A 24384-nucleotide genomic window follows, 5' to 3' on the forward strand; every position below is an offset into this window, starting at 1 on the left:
TACAAAATAATTTGAAATATTCATTAAAACAACACTAGTATCTCAATGATTTTGAGGGAACGTTAACATGACAATGATGTACTGAAAACAGAAAAGGTTTTTTCACATATGACACCACTATTTTCCAAAATTTGCATTTTGCTAATTCACACGTAGACTATTATGGTATCATTTTCAAAAACTTGTACTATGAAACGCATTTTCACACTCATGTAAATGAAAGCGGATAAAAAGTTTTCCATTTTGAGTTGAAAAATCTCACTATCTAATATCTGAACATTCATTATGCACTGCCATGTTTGACGCCAGGTGACTTACTGACCTTGCAGCTGGACGTCTGCCTCATAGTTTCCACTGAAGACCGAGTCTGTGCTCGGAGTAATGCAGCGGTAGGTGGCGCTGTCACTAACTCGAGCCTCTTGAATCTTCAGCTCAGCGGCGTTATTAGCTAGTCGTGACACAGTGATGTCTCCACTCTGTATACGGTCCTGAAGAGAGCGGTCTGTGTAACGATTATCAAATGTTGAGATCACATTGATGAATTCTGATCCTCGTTTTACTTTCCATTCAAATTCCTGCTCCTGTGGGCCCTCGTACTCCGATACATCACAGCGGATGGACAGCGGCTGGCCCTCGACCCGGAGCAGAGGACCCCTGGACACAGTCACTGACCTGCAGTGGCATAGAGCTGGGAAACACAAACACAACACTGATTTAGTGATTGCTCTTTATTTTGTAGTTACTTTCAAAGACAGACCATTTAATGTGACCACTTAAAAATCTATCTCTACCTGATTTAACCTATATAAACTTTTTTTTTGTGTAAATTAATATATTTAGGTGATTAAGCTACATTCAATAATAATTCTGACATGAATAAAACCAGTTATTTAGATCCAGTTAGTATAGTGGTACCCAAATTTTTTAATAAAAAGGGCAAAAAAATTATATTTTTTTTAAGTATAAAAAAATGAATTGATATTAATTTAACATTCACATAAAGTTAGATTAACTTAAATTGCATTAATATAAAATGATTATTGAATTAATGTACTAAACATACAACTGTGAAACAACTAAACAAATGTAAATAATTTTGTAAGTTTATTATTAATCAAATCCACTTATATTGCTTCTGAAATAAAAGTGTTACAATTTTAATAATAATAAAAAAAAAAAATATATATATATATATATATATATATATATATATATATATATATATATATATATATATATATATACAATATATTTACATGAAATACAATGATTCACATGTTATCAGTGCATCTGAAATTGACTGGATGGTGAAAAGTGATGAAGCATCAATAGTTATATGACATATAACTCTATCACAACATCTGAATATTTAATCTGATTCCTGGAGTCATAAACACACAGGTGCTGACTATGGTTTGGCATATGGCACTTTACAATGGTATAATAAGGATTATCTTCAAAGCATGCAGCACTTTCATAAAAAAGAGCACAAATGCAAATGAAGCACCATGCTAATGATAACTCTGTCACTCTCACCCCACTAGACTTGCAAATGACACTGCACGAAAAAAAGACTATCCTAAAATATTCCTTTCTTACAGGAAAGCTTCTGTAACAGACTGACACGCTTTCGGCTGTAGGCGCCTACTGAGCAACTTCAAAACTGGGGAAAACACAGGAGAAATGTGTGCTTTAAAGCATTGTTTTTTTCACCATATACTCATTTATTCTCTTTTGCACTATATTTAAAGTAAATAAAGTCCATTGGGAATCTTGTCAGCGTTGGAAAATCACAAATTCTTAATTTTTTTAGCTTTGAAGTCGATAGAGGAGTGTTTAACAGACTGGTCTGTGATAAATGGATACAGAATAGCAAGAAAAAGGGAGGAGCGGTGATATATTCTGGTCTGGTTTGAAGTTTGTTTATGTGCACAGGTGCACATGAGAATATTTATGCAAATACATGCATGCATTAAGACATGTCAACATCTCACACAGTAAAAAACCATGAACTGAAAATTTTACTGTACCAACTACATTTTAATGTAGACACCATTTTGACTATGTATATCTGAAACATATAATCAAGACATTTCTATAATAAATTAGAGGTTTATTTAGGTATTGTGTACTATGCAAAATTATATATATATATATATATATATATATATATATATATATATATATAGAAACATAAAAAAAGAAAAAAAATTTTTTTTTTACAATAGTTCCCAAGTCATCAGTTCTCATTTTAGTTAAGTTAAAAAAATATAATTAGTTAAAAATGTGTTAAATAAATTGAAACAAGATTATAAAAATAACAACTTAAAAAAAAACTATTTCAAAAACAGTTCCAAAAACAACATTTAAAATGAAAACGGAAAATAAAAAAATTGTAACAAATTCAAACTAAAACTATGATTCCAAAATAGCCAACTTGATCTTCTTTGTCATTGAGTGTCATTTAAATCAATTATTTAATATTATTTTAGTCTTCAATTTCAGTGCACTATATCTGACTATGCTAAACTGTAATATATATATAGAAGAATAAGATAATTAGTTAAATCACATTTCTATAATGGTTTATTTCAAGTATTAACTGTACATTTTGACAATGCAAATTTAAAAATAGTCAGAAAATAAGGCAGATTAATCCTATGATGTTATAGTCAATTTTGGCTATATTGATTTTTATAGTAAATTTTAATAAATATGAACTATACTTCGACATGCTACACTTTACCTCCTTTGAGGCATCCACTGTAGATTTTCATCATGCAAATCTAATAATAAGAAGAAGTTACTGCAGAATAAATCTGTAATGATTGAGAGGTTAGCGTTAACGCTGTAAAACGTGCAATCACTGTAATCTTATGTAATCAGGTGCATAGTAAATCATATTTTGACAGTAAGAAAGCAGCTAATTCAGATGTCACCACGTGAAACACATTTTAGGTCACCTCGCAAAACCTTTCAGTGTTTCTGACAGGAACGCTGTTACCTGTCAATACGACAGACGCACGCCGTTCGCTCGCGGAGGGTTTGTCATTTCTTTGCTACATTTGTAGCCGAGTTTTTCCCGCAGGAAACTCACCGACAGCGGCGCACAGCAGGAGCAGCGCGCGAGTCTTTCCCATGTCGCTGGAGACGCGCGGTCCGCCGCGTTATTCCCGGTGCGAGCCCAAGACCGACCGACCGACCGCCGGAGAGAGAGACAGGAACGGGATACACCTGAGAACCGGAGCCCCTCGCTGCGGTGACGTCACGCGCTCCGTTTGAGCGCGAGCGGGAGACGAGTGACGGACGCGTGATTGACTCGCGCTCGCGGAGGTTTAACACCGAAACTAACGAGTGACGGAAGTGAAGCGGGATTCCCTGCGAGAGACTGGAGGAACGTCACACACTCTGCGTCACACACAGATAGATAGATAGATAGATAGATAGATAGATAGATAGATAGATAGATAGATAGATAGATAGATAGATAGATAGATAGATAGATAGATAGATAGATAGATAGATAGATAGATAGACTAATTATGAATAATAATTATGCATCATTGCAATTTAGATCAAAATGACGACAAATAAATTAGATAGATAGATAGATAGATAGATAGATAGATAGATAGATAGATAGATAGATAGATAGATAGACAGATAGCCTAATTATTTATAATAATTATGCATCATTGCAATTTAGATCTATGATGTGTTTCAGCTTCATTCTAGAATCATAACTGTAATCTGTTTAGTAGCTAAATGACTTTTAAATCGAGTTAACATTGTCTCAGCAGCAGATCAGAGGAGCACGAGCCTCTCACTCCATCTAGTGTTGAGAAACAGATGCATGACCTGCAGACATGAGATGAGTGACTTTAAAAGTATCCTTCAGAACACCATGGTGACTCTGACATCACTCTTTATGACTCATTTCTTGGTGGGTCAGAACCAATAATCTTCAGGTTGTCCGTCTTAAATCACAGCACTGCTTGATATGTAAATGTATATGCTTTAACTCTGCTTGAATGTCTAATTTGATTATTAAACTGATTGTCTATACTCAGTTAACTGAGTTTGTGGTGCATCTTTATTAGCAAAAGTCAGTGTTGATGTGCCACTTTCATGGTATATCCTAGGTCAGTGTGGTTTCAGTTCAAAATTAAAACAGAGAAGTGAGAATACACTTTTAATCAATGCAGAATTTCCTTCTGCTTTCTGGACGTCAAATAAACTCAAGAGCACAGTATAAAAAGGTTTCAGTGCTGATTGTACTGGAATAACACTTTTATTAAACATTAAAGGCCTTTGCAACACACTCTTGTTTAGTACCTCAAACAGTGTTTAAAGGGGACATATGATGCAACTTTAATTGTTCCTTTCTCTTTGGAGTGTTACAAGCTTTCGGTGCAGGAATAAGATCTGTAAAGCTGCAAAGACTAAAGTCTCAAACCCAAAGAGATACTCTTTATAAAAGTTAAGACTCGACCACGCCCCCTAAAACAGCTCGTTCTAACACGCCCCCACATGTCTACATCACTATGTGGAAAGATTTGCATAACTCTGTCCAAATCTTCACGCAAAGAAAGGCATAACTTTTAATCTCTGTGTTGTCACCGGCGCCATGGAGTCGCTTTGTGTTTCCTTGTGAAAGTGAAACTACTTTATTCTGGCCTTCCAAAAGAGGACACTGTTTCAGAACAGTCCAACTCAAATATTCAGAGGTGTGCAGCGCATTATATGGAGGACGAGGACTGTTTCCTGAACCAGTAGCCTGCAGTGTTTCTGTGGAACAAAGTTGGGTAGTTCAAACTTTGCAAGGACAGTCTGGCGCTTCTGATTAATATCATCTAAGTAGATATTTTATATTTAAATAATGTGCCACTGATGATTCGAACGTGAGTTTTGAGCAGTAGAGTAGTGCTTGTTGTTTGTTATTTCTCTGAACACAAATGCAGACATGGATTTATGTTTATGCAGCGCTATACACAACACAACGCGTAAAAAGTCTGTATAAGTCATTATAATCAGTAATAATGTCCTAACTGGATGTAACAAATGTCTCATGTGTAATGGGTTTTACTGGTTCTGTCTCATCTGATTATCCTACCCCTCAGATTTTCCTACCAGGGTTTACTGCGCATGCACACATTAGTATCGCTTCCTTTTTCTCACACTAAACAAACGATTTTTAATGTATCTGCATTACTGTAAGGGTAGGTTTATGGTTGGGGTAGGTGTAGACTTTAATAAAAACACAGTATAATTGGTAGAAAACAATATTTGTTGTTGGTTTACTTTAACTGTATCCTTTCTAGCTACAACCGCGAATATAACACATAATTACTGTATTTGCATTACTGTAATGGTAGATTTAGGGTTGTGACATTTTTTGTTGTCGAATTGTACTACCCACTGTTTTAGTGGGAGGTAGGAAAATCTGACAGGCTAAGACAAATCGACAGAACACCGGATCATGAACAAATCTTTCTATTTAACCGGATCTTCTCAAGCACCTTTCACACTGCCATTCCGGAAAAAAACATGGGTTATGTGTCCAGGTGTTGTGCCCAATTTTGACCCCCTGCCGATTTATTACCCCCCTAGTATTGATAGGTTTTGGAGTAGGTGTGGGGGTGGGGTTAGGATTAGGCAATCAGGTAGTGACTTGAACAAGGGTAATCATTTGGCAGGGGGTCGAAATTGGGCACAAAACCGGGTCGCTAGATTTTGCACTTTCACACTGCCAGTGATTACCCGGAATATGTGCGTGCGTTCACACACAACCTATAAATGTCCTGTGAAGACATGTGACATCAGGGTGTTTTATGTGTGATGTATGAGTCGAAAACACTAGGCATGTTAACTTTAACTGAAGCTGGCGAACGATCTCAGCGTCAGCGCGATAATGTTCAGAGACGGCATTGCTCAGAGACGCTAAACAGTGCTGTGATCTTCATTTGGAACTATTTTACTTAGCAAAATTAAACAAAATCAAGCAATATTATGTCTAAAATACAAATCATTTACTGCATTACTGAACTTGCATAAAATGATTATTTCATGTGTTCATGCATCTGCAGGAAAACAGTACTCTTTGTGTGATAATAGATTAAGTTAACTAGGCATAAATTAAATTATATAAATATAAAAAGCATACAGAAGGATTTTTGCCGTCTACACTTTAGAATGCTAATAAATCACTGTGCATGCACTCTCTGTGGCTGGTGATATTTGGTAGCACATCATTACAGCAACAATCATACCATATTATCGCAGACGATGCTGCATCACACAAACTTGACTCGATCAGAGTGGAATGAAATCATCCGCGGTTGTGCCCCTGTTTGCACACGAGCAAAGGTGTTTTTATGAGTCTAACTAGCAAACCCCAGACCACTGATTTGTCAAACCTGCTTTCCTGCAGTCTGTGTTCTTCTGACTTTTGTAGTAAGTAACGAATATACTTAGGAGAAATGTATCGGAGTAAAAGTATACATTTGAATTAGGAAATGTAGTGGAGTAAAAGTAAAAGTTGCCTGAAATATAAAAACTCGAGTAAAGATACTCCCCAAAAACACAAAAGAAAAAAAAATGCATGTGGACGTCACAACCTTTTAAAAAAAATAAACCATGGTTTTATCATAATAAAATTACTTAATTTTCTTTTGCATGATTTCTGAAGGCTTGAGACTATAAAATACATTAGAAACATAATAAAGTTATAGCCATAGGTGAATGTTGAGAGCTACAATTGTAATTTATTTACTTTTTTACTTTTCTATTTTATTATGATGATATGATATATGATATAGCACTTTATTGTCAGATAAGTCTAAAATGTTTCTTGTGTCACCATATATATGTTTACAACAATAAACATCCATTAAATAATAACATGCACTTCCTCCATACAAGAACAAAAACACATTATACCTTACCCTCCTGCTACACTTATACAACTGTTCACAATACTCTAGATTTTTAATTAAGTTTCTTATTCAAATCTACGATTGCCTGATGCACAAAATAATGTTTCAGCCAAACTTGGTTAAATCTTGGGACTCCGTACCTCCGGTTTGATGGTAATAATTTAAACTCATTATGTAGGACAGAAACTATATTATCAGCCAGTCTTAACAAATTCTTATGATAAGCTGAATCATAAAGTTTCTCAAGGGGCTGACTGACAATCCTTGAGGAAATGTTTAATTGATTTAATTAATTAAAGTTTTATTTTCACCTCTATAGTGCATCATATTTGAGGAAGGGGGCACAATAATACAATCCTGCTTAGGGCACTCATTTGGCCAGCAGCGGCTGTATTTTATAGACTCTATGCCACAAACTTTAAATATTTCACATACTTTTGAAACTCTAGTGTTTAGTTGATACTGATAAGCGGGAGTGTGCCGGGATTTATTTCCTGGATTTCATTAACTAGCTGCATAACAAGAACGTTACCAATTTAAGTTAATTGGTAATATTTTCAATAAGAAAATATTGATTTCGACACAAATTTATCATTTACAAAGGATGCTTTACCATCAATCCACCATGTTTCTCATTGACACGCCCCCAACTCAGAAACTCTGAGCTTAAAGAGAATTCAGAGTTTCCCACTCGTAATTACGACTTTGTGGGAGCGTTACTCGTAAATACGATGTATCCGACATGATTTGAACGCACAAGTCCCGTGCCGCTGGCCTGAGAAATGGCATAGTATGTTAAGGGCCGTACCATTTCCATCTCACGCTTGAGGCATTCGGCCAATCACAACGCACTGGATAGCTGGCCAATCAGAGCACACCTCACTTTTTCAGAACGATGAGCTTTATAAAATCATTGTGTTTTAGAAGGCGGGGCATAAAGGGGAAAAAATAATGTACATTATATGGAAAATAATGTTGTTTTTCAACCTTAAACAACATATTCAACACATTGCATTACACCAAATACACAAAATAATATTATTTTTAGCAACATTATATTACCCCTTTAAATAATTTTCTTATTTAATAAGTATATTTAATTAATATAATTAATTTTTGATGCATGTACAAAATTATCATTTTTTTCTTCATTTGTTGTCCCCAGCTACTTTGTATTCATGCTTCTGGTGTATCTAAGAACATGATAATCACTTATTCTAGCCACTTCCTGTGTGGACAGCCAAAAACAGGAAACACCTACATATAGAAATGTATGACAGGTTAGTGCTGGTAGCCTTTCAGACGAACTTGCATGGTGTGGCCTCAAATGAGATTAAAGCGTCTTTTTCCATGACGACAAATTTCTGATCCAAACCAAGATTAGTAAACACTTCTCAACCGAACACGACTGTGGAAAAAAGATCTCATGGTTAATTGGAATATGTGTCACAATGAACATCACGACATTTACTGACTTTACTAAATACTGTTTACTAAGTAAATACTATATATAATAAACCAGTTTTAAGGAATTCAGTCTTCCAGCTATTTTAACACGGTTTGGGCTATAAAGTTAACATAACAAGCCTAAATGCATTTATGCAAACATTATAATTTTGTAATATTTATGTTTTAAAGACGTTTAAAACTTTAAAATCTTTACATTTATGCATATGTTCAAAAGTAAAGCCTAAACCATGTTTTGCACATTTAGCACAGTACAACAGGATGTTGAAATATAAAGCAAATATTCTAAATATGTGTATATGTTCAATATTTATGCATGCAAGTTAATATATACATTTATTGTGTCTTAAAAGAACAAATGCCTCAGTTCACACCATGACTGGACCCCATTATGCTATCATTCATTTCTATTATTAATTTTTACCACCAAGAACAAGCTATGGAATCATATTTTCACAGCATGAATGGGATTAATAAGAGTTTAAAATATATATGGAAACAAATGTATTTTTTGTCTTAAGTGTCTTGTGTAGCCTTCGGGGGCCGTATCATCTCATCATCTCCCACGCACAGGAAAACTGCAAACAATACAAGAAAAAGCTGACATGTCAGTGGGTGACATGAGATGCAGTTAACCACATCCCTGAGGCCTTCACACTCGCTACTTAGATGTCAAATTTTAGTGAGAAAACGTCACCACAGCGCACAAGAAATGAAACGTCTTCATGCTTTGCATTTGCTTTTGCTTTGCATTTGCATGATTCTGTGCAATTGAAACTATTGTCAAAATGAAAGAACACATTCACACATATTCAATTGTCTTTTTTATAGTCTAAAATATGTTCTGAGAAGACCTTAATGAGGAAGTAATGCAAAAGAATGAACTGAAAACTTTGAACCGAAAAATATTTAAACGACTGATAGGTGCACAAACATTTGAAATATATGTCTTTATTTTTTTTTTACTTTTATAGTCTTATAAAACACCCACACCCACACACACAAAAGGAAAAAATTCTCTAGAAAATAGTCAACTCATATACACTTTTGTTTTCTACTTAAAGGTGCACTAAGTTAATTGTAACTCAACCCAAATGAAGTATAATTACATCTATGTCTTAATGCAAACTAGGACAACAAAAGTTTGTTAATTTAACATAAGCAAAAATCTCAAATCTAATGTTAAAATCATATAACTGTTAATAAATAAAAACACAATGCACATCTACACACTCTAAAAAATGCTGGTTTGTTTCAACCCAACTGGTCAAATATAGACTAACCAAACCGCTGGGTTATATTTTTACACTAAACCTTTGAACCAAAAGTTGGGTTAGTCCAAATTTGACTGCAGATGTGCCAGCATAATGATCAATACATCTCTTGTTATTCACAGAAAAGACCTGAGAGAAAATAGTCTACTAAGTACACCTGAAGAATAATTCATCTGAAAATGAAAATTCAGTCATTATACTCACGTTCACCTCACAGACGGTGTTTGACGTTACTCGTGGAGTAACATTGTTTTGATCACTTGAGTTGTGATTGGGCTGCTTGTGTCATTCAGAATTGTGAGATAAATAGATAATTAATCGCAATTAATTATAATTTTTTTAATTCAGTGGTGGGAACGGGCTTTATTAACAAAAAAACACTTTTGTGATTCTATGTCAAATATATTGATTCGTGTTTTATTACAGATACTTTAGCTTTCCCTTTACGCTTTTTGGTTCAATATTCAGTTGTTTCTTCTTCGAGCTACATCCACGTCTTAATATAGTGATATTCTAAATGCTTTCTTTTATTTACGAATATGACATAAACAGAACATAAACAGCGTAATGACGAAAGCACGCAGTTTCTCAGGAAATTCGCCCTGAGAACTTTTAAAATATAAATAATTGTTAGGAGCTTACAGTGATTTATACTAAGACAAACTCTCTTTGGAAGATGTACTCGCTAATTATGTACGTTTTCTTGATTTAACAAAAAAATTTTTATCTTTTGATTGTTAACATTTTGCATTGTAAATCATTAGATAAATCGTCCTCAGAAGACTTTGAGTATAGCACACACAAGCGTCTTAAGGACTATTGTTTTAGCATAAACCACCATCTCTTTTCCTCGTATAGACAAGAACCACTTTGACTTTCTGCCTAAGACCTCCGTTGGAGTCTGAAGAAAATAAAGAAAACAATACAAGTTTGTAACAACATGAGGGAAGGTACATGCCCATGCTATTTCTTGAATGCCAATCTTAGCTTCGGAGTATGGCTTAAGAAAATGACTCCATCAAGGCCCAGAGTTACTGTCGTTCAGTGAACACACAAGCGTCTCATTCCATTGGTCGATACGGTTCTTCGTGTTTCCTGCGGTGTTGTTTATTCCTCGGCCGAGGTAAGGGAGGAGGATTTTCATCATCTTCTTCAGGAGGAGGTGGAGGTCGACCGCGGGCCTGGGCTTTGGGCTGAGTTTGAGTTGGGGTTTGTGGAGATGTGTCTTCTTGCGGGATGGGGGGCGCTGGTTGCCCCCGAGCAGTGTGTTTGGATCTGGCTGTACCGTTATGACCTTCATCGTGAAAAATCCTCAGCCTGAGCTCCTCTTCATCTGGAAAACATCAAATACAACGATATTCAAAAAACTTGAATTTTTTTAAGACTGTGAAGTAAAATTGTTATGTGCAAGTATTATGGCTGATGACTGATATATATGATACCACACTATTTATGGATTACAAATACTGCAATACTTATATTGACTGCATCCTAAAAAATGCATTAATATTTGAACAATAACACACTTTTACATTTCCATAATATTTATCTTCTAAATTTTAAATATAATAATTTGAAAAGGAATATATCTGGATAAATAATTTGAATGTTAAAAAAATTATAATCCTAAAATAACCAGATTTTTCTTTAGATTGAAACTTCTTGATTGTGTTTTTTTTTTTTTTCAAGGTAAAAACAGGAAACCAAGTAAACACTGTAACCAGTGTTTTTTAGTTGCTGCAATTATATTTTCTCAAATTAAGACCAAGCAATGCAAAGTCTACACAATCAATATCAGCCTTGGTGATGTATTGTATAACCACTAATAAGCTATTCTACTTATATTTGAAGGTGATTCTTATAAAACCTGTAAAGTGCTGATTGTTCTTTTAATGCTTCAGAAAACCACATAAAAACGTCTATAAACAGGATATTTGGCGTATCTTGACTCTAGATCTGTCTGGTGTCACCTAAACAAAGAGATTTGGCTAATGCACAAATCTCTTTGCACCTAACAATGGCTTAACTTATATATAAAAATATAATTTATGTATATTGTACACATAAAATGTGTTCAAGTTTGAGTATATATTTTCATATAATAGAGCCTCTAACCTGACACTGTGGCAAGCTGCGGTAAAAGGTAAAAGTACAGTGAATAACAGTTTATAAGGTACCTTGCTCATTCAGTTATCTTTAAGAATTGCTTTTATGATAATTCTATGACTTTAATTTCAATTTGGCATTTAAAAACACTGATTTAAGCTCAACAAGAACATTGACAGCTTCATAATTTGATCACTTTTCTATTCGTTGAAAATACAAACGCTCAATGCATAATTTCTTAAAGACTCTTACCTTGTTCGTGCTGCTTTTGTTTTTTGCAGCTTCGACACGCACAGATGAGCAGAACACATATCAGCAGCAGCAGAAGGCATCCTCCGCCTGCTAAAATGCTCACCATGATCCATAAATCAAAGCCAAAGAGTTTACCAGATTCTGAGCCACCTTTGGAACCTGTACCTGTACCTGTATCTGTACCTGTAAGCAAATGTCATGATATCAGTAACAAATACAAGTGGATTCAATGAAATGTCTCTATTTTAAGCAGTTTAAGATCCTAAGAACTGCAACATGCATAATACTGTATAGGCAAATGTTCAATCACGAGACGGTTCTTAAAATGCACAATATAAGTCAATCCTAATTATATTAATAATCTTTTGATTTAAAAGCTTCTGTTTAAATGCTTGGAATTCGTTTTGGAGGCAAATATAGCTGTGTACACTATGTATTTAATTTTATTTAATTTTACTGACTACTGGTGAATGACGTAAACGTATTAATAAGTTTATGAGAATCTGTGTTCATCGTTCAATAAATGGTATCTACAGAATGACTCAATCCAGTACCAAACAAACCGTCTTTAATGTATTCTGGGATGTGCTTTAATTTACATTTACATTTTTTGTCCCTTGCAAAGACATTTAAGGGGATTTAAGGCATGTTGGCAAACTCAAATACATGGACACTTGACCTTTGACATGAACAACAAGAAAGTGTTTTCTTCTACCTTTCGAAAGTTAATAAACTTTTATGTGTCACTAAATAAATTCCAGACAAACATCTCAGAGGCCCTATTATATGAAACTATATACTGAATCTTAAGCATATTATATATATATATATATATATATATATATATATATATATATATATATATATATATATATATATATATATATATATAATTTTAATTTTTACAGTGAAAAAGTGTGCACAAACTTTGTTATCTTCACTTAGTACACAGTTTAACATCATTCTGTATCAAAATGCTTTCTTTGGTCATTATTTCGTGATTGTATGTCAACAGTGAAAACAGGAAACGACAAAAAACAAAAAAACAAAAAAAAAAAACGCGTATTTCATGAAACAAATGTAAAATCTTAAAAAGTCATACAATAATTAATTCTCCTAGAGTAGGGCCTTTTTAACAACAGTATTAAAGGTCAGGTCTGATTTAAATCTTGTCTTTAAGACAGAGTAAAACACAAGCATTTAAAATTATATAATAATACTTAATGCAATGTATGAGAAATAACATGAGTACTTGTTGAAAATATAATGACTTACATGATACTTTAACGCTGTCACTTTTCTCTTTGCTGAAAGGATTGCTTACACTGCAGGAGTACGGTTTATTCTCCTTTGATTGAGCAGATGTCAAGGACAGTTTTGGCTTGTTTTCATTAATTTCTTTTATTTCGCCTTCTTTATTCCAGGATACAGTCAGATCTGTATGCTTTTTAAGGTCACAGGTGAGTGTAGCGATCCCATCTTTGCAGTCGAATGTCACAGTAGGTTTAGGAGTCTTTGCTGTGACAGAAATATGGTGGTTAATGTCTACTGGAATTACTTTAGAAATATAAAGTCTTATTTTGTAATCATGGTGGAATGAACATTTGTCCTCTTACCATAAACTTTAATTTCCTTTTCTCCAGCATCGATCTGTGTACCTTGATCATTAAAAACAGTGTATGTATATTTGCCGGTGTTCTTTAGACTAACTTTTTCAAATGTTAATGATCCATCTTCTTTCATTGTTAGACCTGGAATGGGTTTCCTGACCTTCCCATTTTTCCAGTGAATCACGACATCACTAGAGAGATGGGCCCATTTAATCTCATTAGATTTGTCAGTGTTTCTTGTTTTCAGCTCAAAGGTGCAGGACGTTCCCTCGAGTAGATCTGTTTTACATATCTCTGCAACTATAACAAATAAAATTATGTTAGAATCTAATAAAGCTCAAAAGTATTCATGCACTCATGTGTGGTTTACTATGAGGAATAAACATTCACATTATAAAGAATGAGTATTTCTCAGAATGAGTTTCCTTTTTAAAGTTAGGGGACACTAACCTTAGACAAATCTCAGTTCAAAATAATATTCTGCCATTAATGTTAAATTTCATTTAACACACACTCGTTATCAAAATTAATGGCGAAATCTCTCATAAATGTGGACCTGCTTTAGAGAACATATAACAGTCTTTTCATTACAATCTAAACAGTAAAACTATTATGAAACAGCAATTCAGGAAACGGCAAAAAGGTAACACGAAACTCAAACCAAGTTGGCCAACAGAAATTCAAATAAGCATAAAAATAAAACTAAACTATGTACAATTGCTAAATATATGCCCTGATTTGACATTTATATGAAAAAAGACCCTGTCCTGAAAATACAATAAGAATTCAGTTCAAATCTGCCTTTTGTTATAGTGACTCGTGTCTTCTGTCAAAAAAAAAAAAAAAAAAAAAAATATATATATATATATATATATATATATATATATATATACTGTATATATATATATATATATATATATATATATATATATATATATATATATATATATAATGATACTGGAATTGAATAAAAAAAGTTCCATTTTAAGAAAGTTTTAAACCTGATGTTTGAAATCAACAAATCGGAGACTATTAAAATGCGCATTTGTTAAATTTTTACTCAAACCTTTTAGTTACTGAAATCTTTGTTACTCTTTAATAATTTAGCTACTCTACACCGACCTCTCCAAAAAAAAAAAAGAAAAAAAAAAAGGAAAAAAAAAAGGTTTCTTTAGACCATTTTATGTCTTCTAAAAACCTTTCAGTCAAAAGTTCTTAAAATACCCCCCGCCCCATAGTTTACTTTTTTTTTTTTTTCATGATCTAAAGATTCATTTTCTATAACTATAAAGAAAATTTGGCGGAATGCAGACGTTCCATGGATGTTAAATGTTCTTCATGGAACCACTTAAATGTTACTACTTCTATCTATAAGTTAGACTTTCTGTATGTGTTTCTATTAAAAGGTATATGGGAACAAACTCTCATTGCAGCGGTCTGCATGTAAATGTCACTAGATTTGTAGACTAGCTCAGTCCAGTTGTAGTGTCCACTGTAAAAGAGCATGTGTTCCCTTTAAGAGATATTTCGACCTGATCTGACTCTTGAATAACAAGTACATTTAGATATTCCTATATATAGTACTTTTTTAAGTCAACTGAAAAAAAACCACCATTTACAGATTTTCACATCATTTATAGTCACTGTTTTGATATTAAATAGCATATGTATGAGACCAAAGAATAATGTGGATTACTATCCTTAATATGTTAATCACATTGTAATGTTTGATCTCAACAACAAACTATATTAAGGTCAGCAGTAAAACCACTAAAATTAAGGAAAAAAGAGCCAATACACTTTAGTCCACTAACAACACATCTATACAAAATGTAATCACAACTTACCAGACAGTGCAGCAAAGCCGCAGAGGAGTAAAAATAAGAGACAGTATTTGCAGCTCATTGTTCTTCTGAAAACAGCAAATGTTCCAGAACCTTTTGACAATCAACTGGAGGAAGCTGAAAGAATTTCCTGTTTGCGAACAGAGTTGGCGGTTACGCAGACATATGAATTACGCAGAACCATGAACTAAAGATGTCAGTTGTGCAGACGGAGGCATTTTGGCACTTTGCATCACAGGTGTGGAAGGATGCCAAACTAATGTGCTGCCAAACAGGTGTTTCTGTCTGAAAAATATAGATTGGATCTGATATTTTGTGAACTTGGTCAGGTATTTTTATCTCAATCCTGCAGACTAGAATGCTGAAAGCACTGATTTAAAAATGATTTGGGCAGATAGAAAAAGCATACAGATCAAGGCTTGCTCTGAGTTTGATGCATATGCAATCTTATACCGGATCAATCTAGGACAGTGTTTCTCAACTGGTGGGACACAGCCTAAAAATAAGTTTTAGATCTGTTTGAATTGTGGGAGGAAACATCAATGGCTGTGTGTCAAACTCCATGGTTTGTTTTGGTGCAAAACTATCAGTATTTTAGCAAAATGGCAAATTATAAAAGTTATAAAATACAATATTTAGCCCAATGTGTTTGTGCAGAATGTCATATTCTGGTCTGATTAGTCACACTTTCTGTGTCTTGCTATTGATCTGACATATTTATGGACATACTTTAAGACAGAATAAATGAACAAAACAGTAAATAAATAGCCTTAGAAGTATAATAAAAAACCTTGCCATTTATATACCCATGACCTTGTGGTTTTTTAACATATAAACAACTGCATGACATTTTCATACAATACTGCCATCTTCTGGACAACTTCTCTTTTAAGATATTTTTATTCAATTGACAAAGAGCATAAACAAAAACTCACCTTTTTTGTTATGGGGGAGTGGATATTATTAAAATTAATATGAATACAACATTGTATATTTGCTTCATGGTTGTACTTAGCCTGTAAAACAGCTCCATGTGCTATCATGGTAAATGTCCAAAAACATGTCAAAACAACTTTTTGTAAGTTTTGTGAGATTAAGCTTGTTTTTTTTTAGCATGAACTGAACTTGATTTATCTTGGTTTATTACAATGAGTGGATCCCCAAACCTGTGATAAAAACAAGGACGATTAATGTTTACCCTGGTAGTGTGCATTTAAAGATGAGTACAGTAAAAAAAAAAAAGAGAGAAAAAAAAAGAAATTATGTTACATCTCTTATGCAGGACATCAGGTGGAGCTTGTTTAAATTTTCTAGATCCGTCTAGTGCCTCCTGGACAAAGAGATTTGCAAATGCATTACCTAACAGTATAACAGTGGCTTAAACATGTTACGGGTTATGCTGGTGTGTAAATGAAGGCGCACGAGGAAGACGATATACAAAAGGTACTTTCAATGATCAGGGGAGAATAAAGGCACAGCCAACATAATACATAAACTTAACTTAGGATAAACATCACATTAATCATGGAAAAAAAGGAACTCAAAAGACAGGGTATTTAAACACGAGTGAGTACTCAGGTGAATGGAGACAGGTGGGGATTAATCAATTAACCAAACAAGAAAAGGAAGATGACCAAATAAGGAAACTAAAAGTCACTGAATGTAACAGTTCGCCCCCTCCCGGAATGGTGCGTCCTCGCACCGCAAGAGGAATACCAGCGGAGGGAGGGTGGGGGTTCTGGAGGCGGGCGTGGGGCAGGCAAGGGGCAGGCAAGGGGCAGGCAAAGAGGGAGCAAGGAGCTTGGAACCAGGGCGGAGTGGATGGAGGGAGGAACCAGGAAGGAGCCCGGAGCAGGAGGAACCAGATGGTGCTAGAGAGACCAGCCAGGATGAAGATCCATGGTGGAATCGACGGCGGGAGGAGCCATGTTGGAGGAGCCAACGACACCAGGGGGCCGACAGATGGAGACTTCGCCGGTGGGTGAGGAGCCCAAGATGGAGCAGAACAGCCGCAGAGCCAGGGTGACACAGAGGGTCCGGAGGTCCAAGGAAGCGCTGGAGGCACCAGTGACTGAGGCGGTGCTCCGGAAGCCCGCTGCGGAGCCGGTGCAACGGAGGATGGAGGGATGGAATGATGAGGAGAAGCCATAGGAGTCTCGAGGCGGCGGATGGTCGACTGAACAAGGTGGAGCCGGAGAGACGAGGGAGCCCGGTGGAGCAGGTGGGATGACAGGCCATGGTGCAGACGAGGGAGCCAAGGCAGAGCCGCAGGGTCGAAGGACTGAAGTGGAATCCAGGGCTCGGAGGCTAGAGGCGGAGACAGGGAATCCACATGCCAAGACGGAGCTGGAGACTGGACTGACTGGCACCAGCTGAGATGAGGTCGAGGAACTGGCTGGTCTAGGAGGAGATGAGAGAGGGAGGATGGGAGGAAACACAGGAGGATCAGGGCTGGACAGATCCAGCAGAGAAACAGGAGATACAGGACTGGACTGAACCAGCAGAAGTGGTGCAGAGGAACTGGCAGGTCTCGGAGGTGGTGGGAGAGGGAGGCTGGGAGGGAATACAGGAGATTCAGGGCTGGGCGTAACCAGCGGAGACACAGGAGATTCAGGGGCTGGACGGAACGAGCAGAGAAACAGGAAAATCAGGGTTTACCTCCACAAACCAGTCTATAAGGTCCTCCATTTAATTTCCAGAAACCAACTGCAGCTCACCCTCAGTCGCAGAAGTGTGGGCAGGGCTTTCCTCCATGCCCTCGATCTGCACTAATACTCCCACGATGCACGGGGTTGCAGGCTCACACACCTGGTCAGTCGCGCTCTCGGGTCCTTGTTCTCCGACAATTACAGGCTCGGGCTCTGCGGCTGCGGTGGGCTCTAGCTCCGTGCGGCGGGATGGCCTCTGGCTGGTCTCTGGGTCGGGAGTGGTACTGGAAATATCATCTTCAGTGGGACCGACGGTGAATGGGGATCCATTTTTCTCCAGCACCCATTCCACAAAGGCGGCGAAATCCTCTCTGGGACCGTTAGCTGGCAGACGTGCCTTACACTGCTCGCTCAGGCCGGTGTAATAGAAGTTAGAGAGCGAGTGGTCGGGGAAGTGGGTAAGGCATGCCAGATCTAAAAGGTCCCTGGTATGGTCCTCTAGCAAACGGTCCAGTTGCTCCAGGCACAGGAGTTGGACTGCTGGGATTGCCATTCCGGGAGAGGGAGGAAAACAAAAAAGAAAGAAAAATCGCCGCTAAACTACACTTTTGGGTCTGTGATTCTGTTACGGGTTATGTCGGTGTGTAAATGAAGGTGCACAAGGAAGACGATATACAAAAGGCACTTTTAATGATCGAGGGAGAATAAGGGCACAGTCAAAATAATACATAAACTTAATTTACAATACAACATCAGATTAATCACGGAAAAAGAGGAACTCAAAAGACAAGGGAGGAATCAGGTGAATGGAGACAGGTGGGGATTAATAAATTAACCAAACAAGAAAAGGAAGATGACCAAATAAGGAAACAGAAAGTCACTGAATGTAACAGAAATTATGTATTAAACGTGTTTCAGTTTATTATTGCAGCCTCCCTCTTACTCAACATGTTGAATCTAATGCATATGAGACTACAAGATACTGATGCTTTGCATTCTTGTTTTTGAGAAAATAGGTTCTTTCAATTATTTATAATTGCATTTACATTCATTTATATGTTTTATTATACTGTTAACATAATTTATCTTTGGATTAAAAGCATCTGCTAAATTAATACAGTTAAAGTATATTTAAGTTATATATAAGTTAAAAATGCAATTCTTAATAAGCAGAGATTCTTCTGAATTTGCTGGAAAGTTCATATCAGGTTCTTCAACAAGATGGAACAAAAGAGACACAATCTCCAACTCAACCTACAAACAATAGTGCATTGTTCACAAGTGTTCAGCAAACTCACAGATGCCTCAGTAGACTGTTGTAGACAACCAAGGAGAAGAAAGCAGAAAGATGTTGCTCTTCAGACGATTCCATTTTATATGGATCTTGATCATCTGGGAATCTGTTTCAGGTACACTCTAAATAATCTGTAAATATAGGACACAATATATCTACTGTACAATTTTAAGGATTTTTTTTTCCATATTTATACATTTTTTTAAAAGGTGTTTTACCAGTATTTTTAATTTTACACTTTACTGCATCATGTTTTAGAGTCATAAGAAATGTCTGTATATTAATTAATGGATAATGTCATATAAAATGAGCTGCTGTTATTTTACTGACTTATTTTTTTTTTTTTTTTTTTACAAATTAAGCTGTTTGTGTAAATGCATATGCATAGTTATGTGCTTATATTGCATATACATGGATATACTACAGTATACTTGGTGCTGAATTAATATTTGGCATTTATATGATAACCCGAGCGCATGTCATGGCACCACCATGCCTTACCCTTGTAAGAGATCATTGTTAAAGAAACTCTAACCACTTAACTGCAATTTCACATTTGATTTGGTGCTTTAGAGTTTTATGTAAAAGTTTTATGTAAAATCTAATTGGTTCTGAAAAAAAAAAGTAAATATTTTGAACTTAAATTCCAAGAAGGCCTCCTTTAATGTTGTTTTTGAAATAATGTAGGCTCATAAAGTAAGATACAATGAAATAAGTGTTCTGCTGCCAGTATATAATTTCTATAATGTTGAATCACTTTCTTATTTATGTCTTATTTATAGGAAATGGTGTGACAAAAGCAGTGAACAGTGAAACCACGTTCACTCTAGTGTCTGGATCTGTAGTTCCTAGCACCACCAGCATTATCTGGAAACACAGAGACAATGCTGGAGCTGTTGTGAAGGTCATTGAATGGGATCGGGAGGAGGGCAGAACTCACATTCCCAACCCCAACTTCCAATCCCACGCAACTCTGGATGAAACCACTGGAAATCTGAATTTAAAATATCTGCAGCTCAAACACAGCGGAGTTTATACCGTTGACATAAACAGCAAAGAGCAAAGAAAAAAATTCACCCTAACTGTTGTGGGTGAGTTAATGTATTGTAGAACATCGCATTATTACATATCAGTGTCAGAAACACATTTAATAACATTGCTTTGTTTGTTCTTTTGTCTCTAGTAATAGTCTTTATTTATTAGTAATGATAGGCAGCAATAATAGACTAAATAAAATGTGTAGACAAATACTTTTAAAATAATATTTAGTATTAATCATTTATAATAATAGTAATTATTATTACAGAATGCTGAATGGAATAATATTTATTGTTTCTAATCCATAGAGCCTGTCAGCAAACCTTATATTACTAAAGAGTGCTTACCGGGAGATGTTCCTGAATGTTCCCTGAGCTGTGTGGGGGAAGCCCCTTCTGAAGGTTCAGTCATTTGGAAATACTGGGATGGAAAGAAGGTTCAGGAAAAGTATCCTAATATGAGGACAATAACAGTGACCAACAGCAGTAACCCAGACAGCCACTACAACTGCACACTGAGAAATGCAGTGAGTGTGGAGACCAGTGATCCAGTGTATTTAAAAGATCTGTTTCATGGTAAGACAGCGGCAGGGACCACATAACATTTCTTTATTGGATAGGACATGGTGAGCTGTGTGTGTGTGTGTGCTCTTGTTTTTGTGACATATCAGGACTCTGAAAACTCTGTATAATGACATGGGTATGACACAGGTATTACAAGGAGAGGGTGACTTATGAGGACATAATGTCGCCATTTTTCAAAACGCTTATAAATCATACAGAATGAGGTTATTGAGAAAGTAAAAATGCACAAAGTTTCCTGTGAGAGTTAGGGTTAGGGTTGGTGTAGGGCCATAGAATATACAGTTTGTACAGTATAAAAACCATTAGGCCTATGGGATGAACCCACTTTTCACAAAAACAAATGTGTGTATGTGTGTGTGTGTGTGTGTGTCTGTGCACTTGGATGGATTAAATGCAAAGCACAAATTCTGAGTATGGGTTTCCATACTCGGCATCACATTACTCACTTTTAACATTTCCCCCCCCCCATTATCTTTAGCAGATTCAAAGACAGGAATTGTCATTGCAGTCATCATAACTTCAATTATTTTGATCGTTGTGGCGGTTACCACTTGGGGTAAGTTGTCATTTGCAAACTTTCTACTCCCATAATGTCACACATTTCAGTGTGAAATCAGATATTCAGACAAAAAAAAAAAAATATATATATATAGGTTGGGCTGGTGCTTAAACAATGCCTAAATTGTTATTAGGCTATTGGTTAACATTACTCAAAAGCAGGTTACCATCAGAAAATGTGTGCACACTGAATGTGTATTAATAAAGTAAATGGGATTGATAATGTTTACTGTCAGTCACTCTCATTCTTGAAGGTCTTGCTGCTCACCGTGAGAAACTAAAGCAATCCAGGGTAAGTTAATTTACTTATTGTGGAGAATCATTACTGAAGTATCACAGATGAATTAAACTGATCTAAGGTTGATGTTGTTTGCAATGATAACAGCTGATAAACATCTGTTTAAATGAGCACTGGACTGACCAGTCAGCATCTAGGACCGGAACTGAACGTTTTTCACAATGTACATTTAAAAAAATTTGAATATTAAAATGACATTTGTGAAGCAGACATGAAACTGATAAGAATGATGCTGTTACCTGCCACATCATGGACCCATTTTGTCCTTTCAGATGCAAAGCGTCAAGAGGATCTCCTTTCCCTTTTTGTCTAGTCATCAGCGCTAAATCCCACTGAAACAACTGAAGCTCCTAACCATCTGTGCCTTCATAATGTTGACTGTTGCTTTTGGCCCTCTCTGTCTCCTGGACCTCGTTGATGGTGTTGGAACTTTATGCTTTGGTTCTGAATACTATGTTACATATGCAAATAGCATACTTAGTTTTCAAGGAGGAACAATGAGAATCTCTAACTGGCACCAAGCGAGAGTTTTGCATGCGTGGCTGATTGTGTAGAAATAAACACCTACTAAAAATGTCCATTATATTAAGCAAAGCATAAAAGACATATAGACTTGAAATGTTATATGAAAACTAAGGCACAGAGATTTGTGCCTTCAGGGAAATATGAACAGCAACACATGTATATGAAACATCTAAGCTATAATCAATTTAACATCTCTGTTTTACATAACACATTAGTTTGTATTGTGCAATAGGTTGCAGTTTAAATAAATGTCAGAAAATATGAAAAAAAAACTTCTGCTGCATTCCAAATATTCACTCCAAGATTAATGTAAAAACAGCTCATTATCTGGCACATAGGTAGTCAGTTTGTAGTGTGCTAACAGGGGTGCAACCACACAATCACTGAGGGGCAATTTCGGGGGGATTCATGTTTTTTATTATTAATTTGCCTCAATATTACTCATATTTTTGAATGTTTTTATAAAAAATGAGAACACTGTAACATACACTTGAAAAAACTTGATTTATTTTATCTTTATTTTCACTTGAGATGATTTATTACTAATTATTATTATTATTATTATTATTTTACAATTTGCCAAGCTTAAATTGAAGATTTAAGTTTGTTTCTCTGCATTTTGCTTTTAGATTTACATTTAGAAATTCTAAAATCAATTTTATAACATTTAAAAAAACACTTCAACACAAATAGTCGACTTCGAATTAAAAGGGATAATTTTTGATGGAAGCTGACTAGTTTGCATCTTTACTAAGAATCTTCTCAGTTTCTCTCAAATGTATATCAACCATTCTATCCCGACTTGTTTTTTTTTTTTAGAGGTCTCTGTTAGTTCACTTAGATGATTCGGTCCTCATTAATTCATGCATTGTGCCACCCACCCTGTCTTGTTTTGTTCTGCAATCAAAAACGTTTCCTTCCTCTGTTTATTTTCATAATGAGACTTTGTCTGTATAACATTTTATTACAGAAGATTTTCACAGAATGATTTTGGCAAACCCTATTCACTGCATACTCCCTTTTTGCTCCACTATGTGCTAATGTAATGCACAATACATTAAAGCAGTTTATGAATGCAAAAAAACAAAAAAAAAACCATGGCAGGTAAGGGATAATTAATGGCTTGCCGTGCATTGAAGGATTTTAAATGCATGACTGGAGGCCAAGAATCACCCGACGCTTAGTGCATTTAAAACCTTTAATGTATTGCAAGCAATTGAGTATCCAGTTTATTTCATGGTTATTTGCCAAGTTATAGACAAGTTAAAACTATTAGGCTATTCAGGAGCGATTCAAGGATTTTATTTTAGGGGGGCTCAGCCACCAATAAGGGTATAATTAAAAATATTATTTGACTATTAGAGTAGGGTTGTATACTACCAACCTTACTGTATTACACTATTCCATTGTATTCCCTGCATTTCATATATGGGAGTAGGAGTACTGACTGAGCCATTTACAACACGAAAGAAAAAAAGAAATTGGAAAAATTTAGATGTGACCAGTCACAAAAATTTTTAGTTGGGAATGAGATTTTATTTACAATGAATACTTCCTGATTCATTCATTCATGTTTATCCTTTGACGATACCGCTGCTTTTTCTTATGAAATGTATGTGGAAATTGGCAGACAATTTAAACAACATAAGGCGTTCAATGACTGCTATGAATCTAGGGAACACAGTGGTATTGTGTATGAGAGGCTGTCTACATGCTATTCTCACATGACTGTTGCTCATTTGTAGACCGCATTACTATAAATTATTATTATTATTATTTAGCTTTTTAGCCTCTTTAAGCAACAATACGGTTGGTTATACATCAAATCACCCCCTGGAAAATTATTTAATTTCAAATCATTTAACTAACTGGCTAATATTCATTAAGAATATAGACAAAACATGCATTATTGGCAAAATGTTTAATCATTAAAAATAACAACATGAATTAT

At 35.5% G+C, this 24384-nt stretch overlaps 3 protein-coding genes across 4 annotated transcripts in view; 1 reads left to right on the forward strand and 2 right to left on the reverse strand.

Annotated features, from left to right (window-relative positions):
• LOC113100113 (prostaglandin F2 receptor negative regulator-like) overlaps nt 1–3366 on the reverse strand; it is a 38021-nt gene extending 34655 nt beyond the window's left edge. Inside the window, exons 1-2 of the mRNA XM_026264978.1 lie at nt 3098–3366; nt 323–688 (exon numbers count right to left, since the gene is read on the reverse strand). Coding sequence (XP_026120763.1) covers nt 323–688; nt 3098–3140 — 409 coding nt within the window. The 5' untranslated portion in view covers nt 3141–3366. The remainder of the gene's footprint in view (nt 1–322; nt 689–3097) is intronic.
• Nucleotides 3367–9339: 5973 nt separating this feature from the next.
• Nucleotides 9340–15599, reverse strand: LOC113100114 (T-cell surface antigen CD2-like). The gene is made up of 5 exons (XM_026264979.1): nt 15492–15599; nt 13651–13944; nt 13310–13552; nt 12035–12217; nt 9340–11009 (listed from the first exon to the last, which is right to left on the reverse strand). The coding sequence occupies exons 1-5, from the start codon at nt 15547–15549 to the stop codon at nt 10738–10740; spliced, it is 1050 nt and encodes a 349-aa protein (XP_026120764.1). The 5' UTR covers nt 15550–15599; the 3' UTR covers nt 9340–10737.
• Nucleotides 15600–19431: 3832 nt separating this feature from the next.
• LOC113100118 (uncharacterized) lies at nt 19432–22696 on the forward strand. 2 transcript variants are annotated; one of them, XM_026264985.1, is made up of 6 exons: nt 19432–19545; nt 20213–20521; nt 20777–21043; nt 21531–21608; nt 21865–21902; nt 22181–22696. In XM_026264985.1, exons 1-6 carry the CDS (start codon nt 19485–19487, stop codon nt 22232–22234), a joined length of 807 nt encoding a protein of 268 aa, XP_026120770.1. In that variant the 5' UTR covers nt 19432–19484; the 3' UTR covers nt 22235–22696. The 2 variants fall into 2 exon arrangements, with proteins under 2 accessions (XP_026120770.1, XP_026120771.1); XM_026264986.1 differs by having other exon boundaries at nt 21534–21608.
• The last annotated feature ends 1688 nt before the right edge of the window (nt 22697–24384 follow it).

Source organism: Carassius auratus, unplaced genomic scaffold, assembly GCF_003368295.1.
Source record: "Carassius auratus strain Wakin unplaced genomic scaffold, ASM336829v1 scaf_tig00217184, whole genome shotgun sequence".
NCBI lineage: Eukaryota > Metazoa > Chordata > Actinopteri > Cypriniformes > Cyprinidae > Carassius > Carassius auratus.

What these genes read in the sequence shown, in the direction of transcription:
- LOC113100114 (XM_026264979.1), bottom strand. Translation starts at nt 15,549, where the DNA reads ATGAGCTGCAAATACTGTCTCTTATTTTTACTCCTCTGCGGCTTTGCT. An exon ending in AAAGGAAATTAAAGTTTATG is followed by an intron (nt 13,553 to 13,650) that starts GTAAGAGGACAA and finishes TTTCTGTCACAG; the next exon opens with CAAAGACTCCTAAACCTACT. An exon ending in ACAAAAGCAGCACGAACAAG is followed by an intron (nt 11,010 to 12,034) that starts GTAAGAGTCTTT and finishes GATGTTTTCCAG; the next exon opens with ATGAAGAGGAGCTCAGGCTG.
- LOC113100118 (XM_026264985.1), top strand. Translation starts at nt 19,485, where the DNA reads ATGTTGCTCTTCAGACGATTCCATTTTATATGGATCTTGATCATCTGG. An exon ending in CATCTGGGAATCTGTTTCAG is followed by an intron (nt 19,546 to 20,212) that starts GTACACTCTAAA and finishes TCTTATTTATAG; the next exon opens with GAAATGGTGTGACAAAAGCA. An exon ending in TTTAAAAGATCTGTTTCATG is followed by an intron (nt 21,044 to 21,530) that starts GTAAGACAGCGG and finishes CATTATCTTTAG; the next exon opens with CAGATTCAAAGACAGGAATT.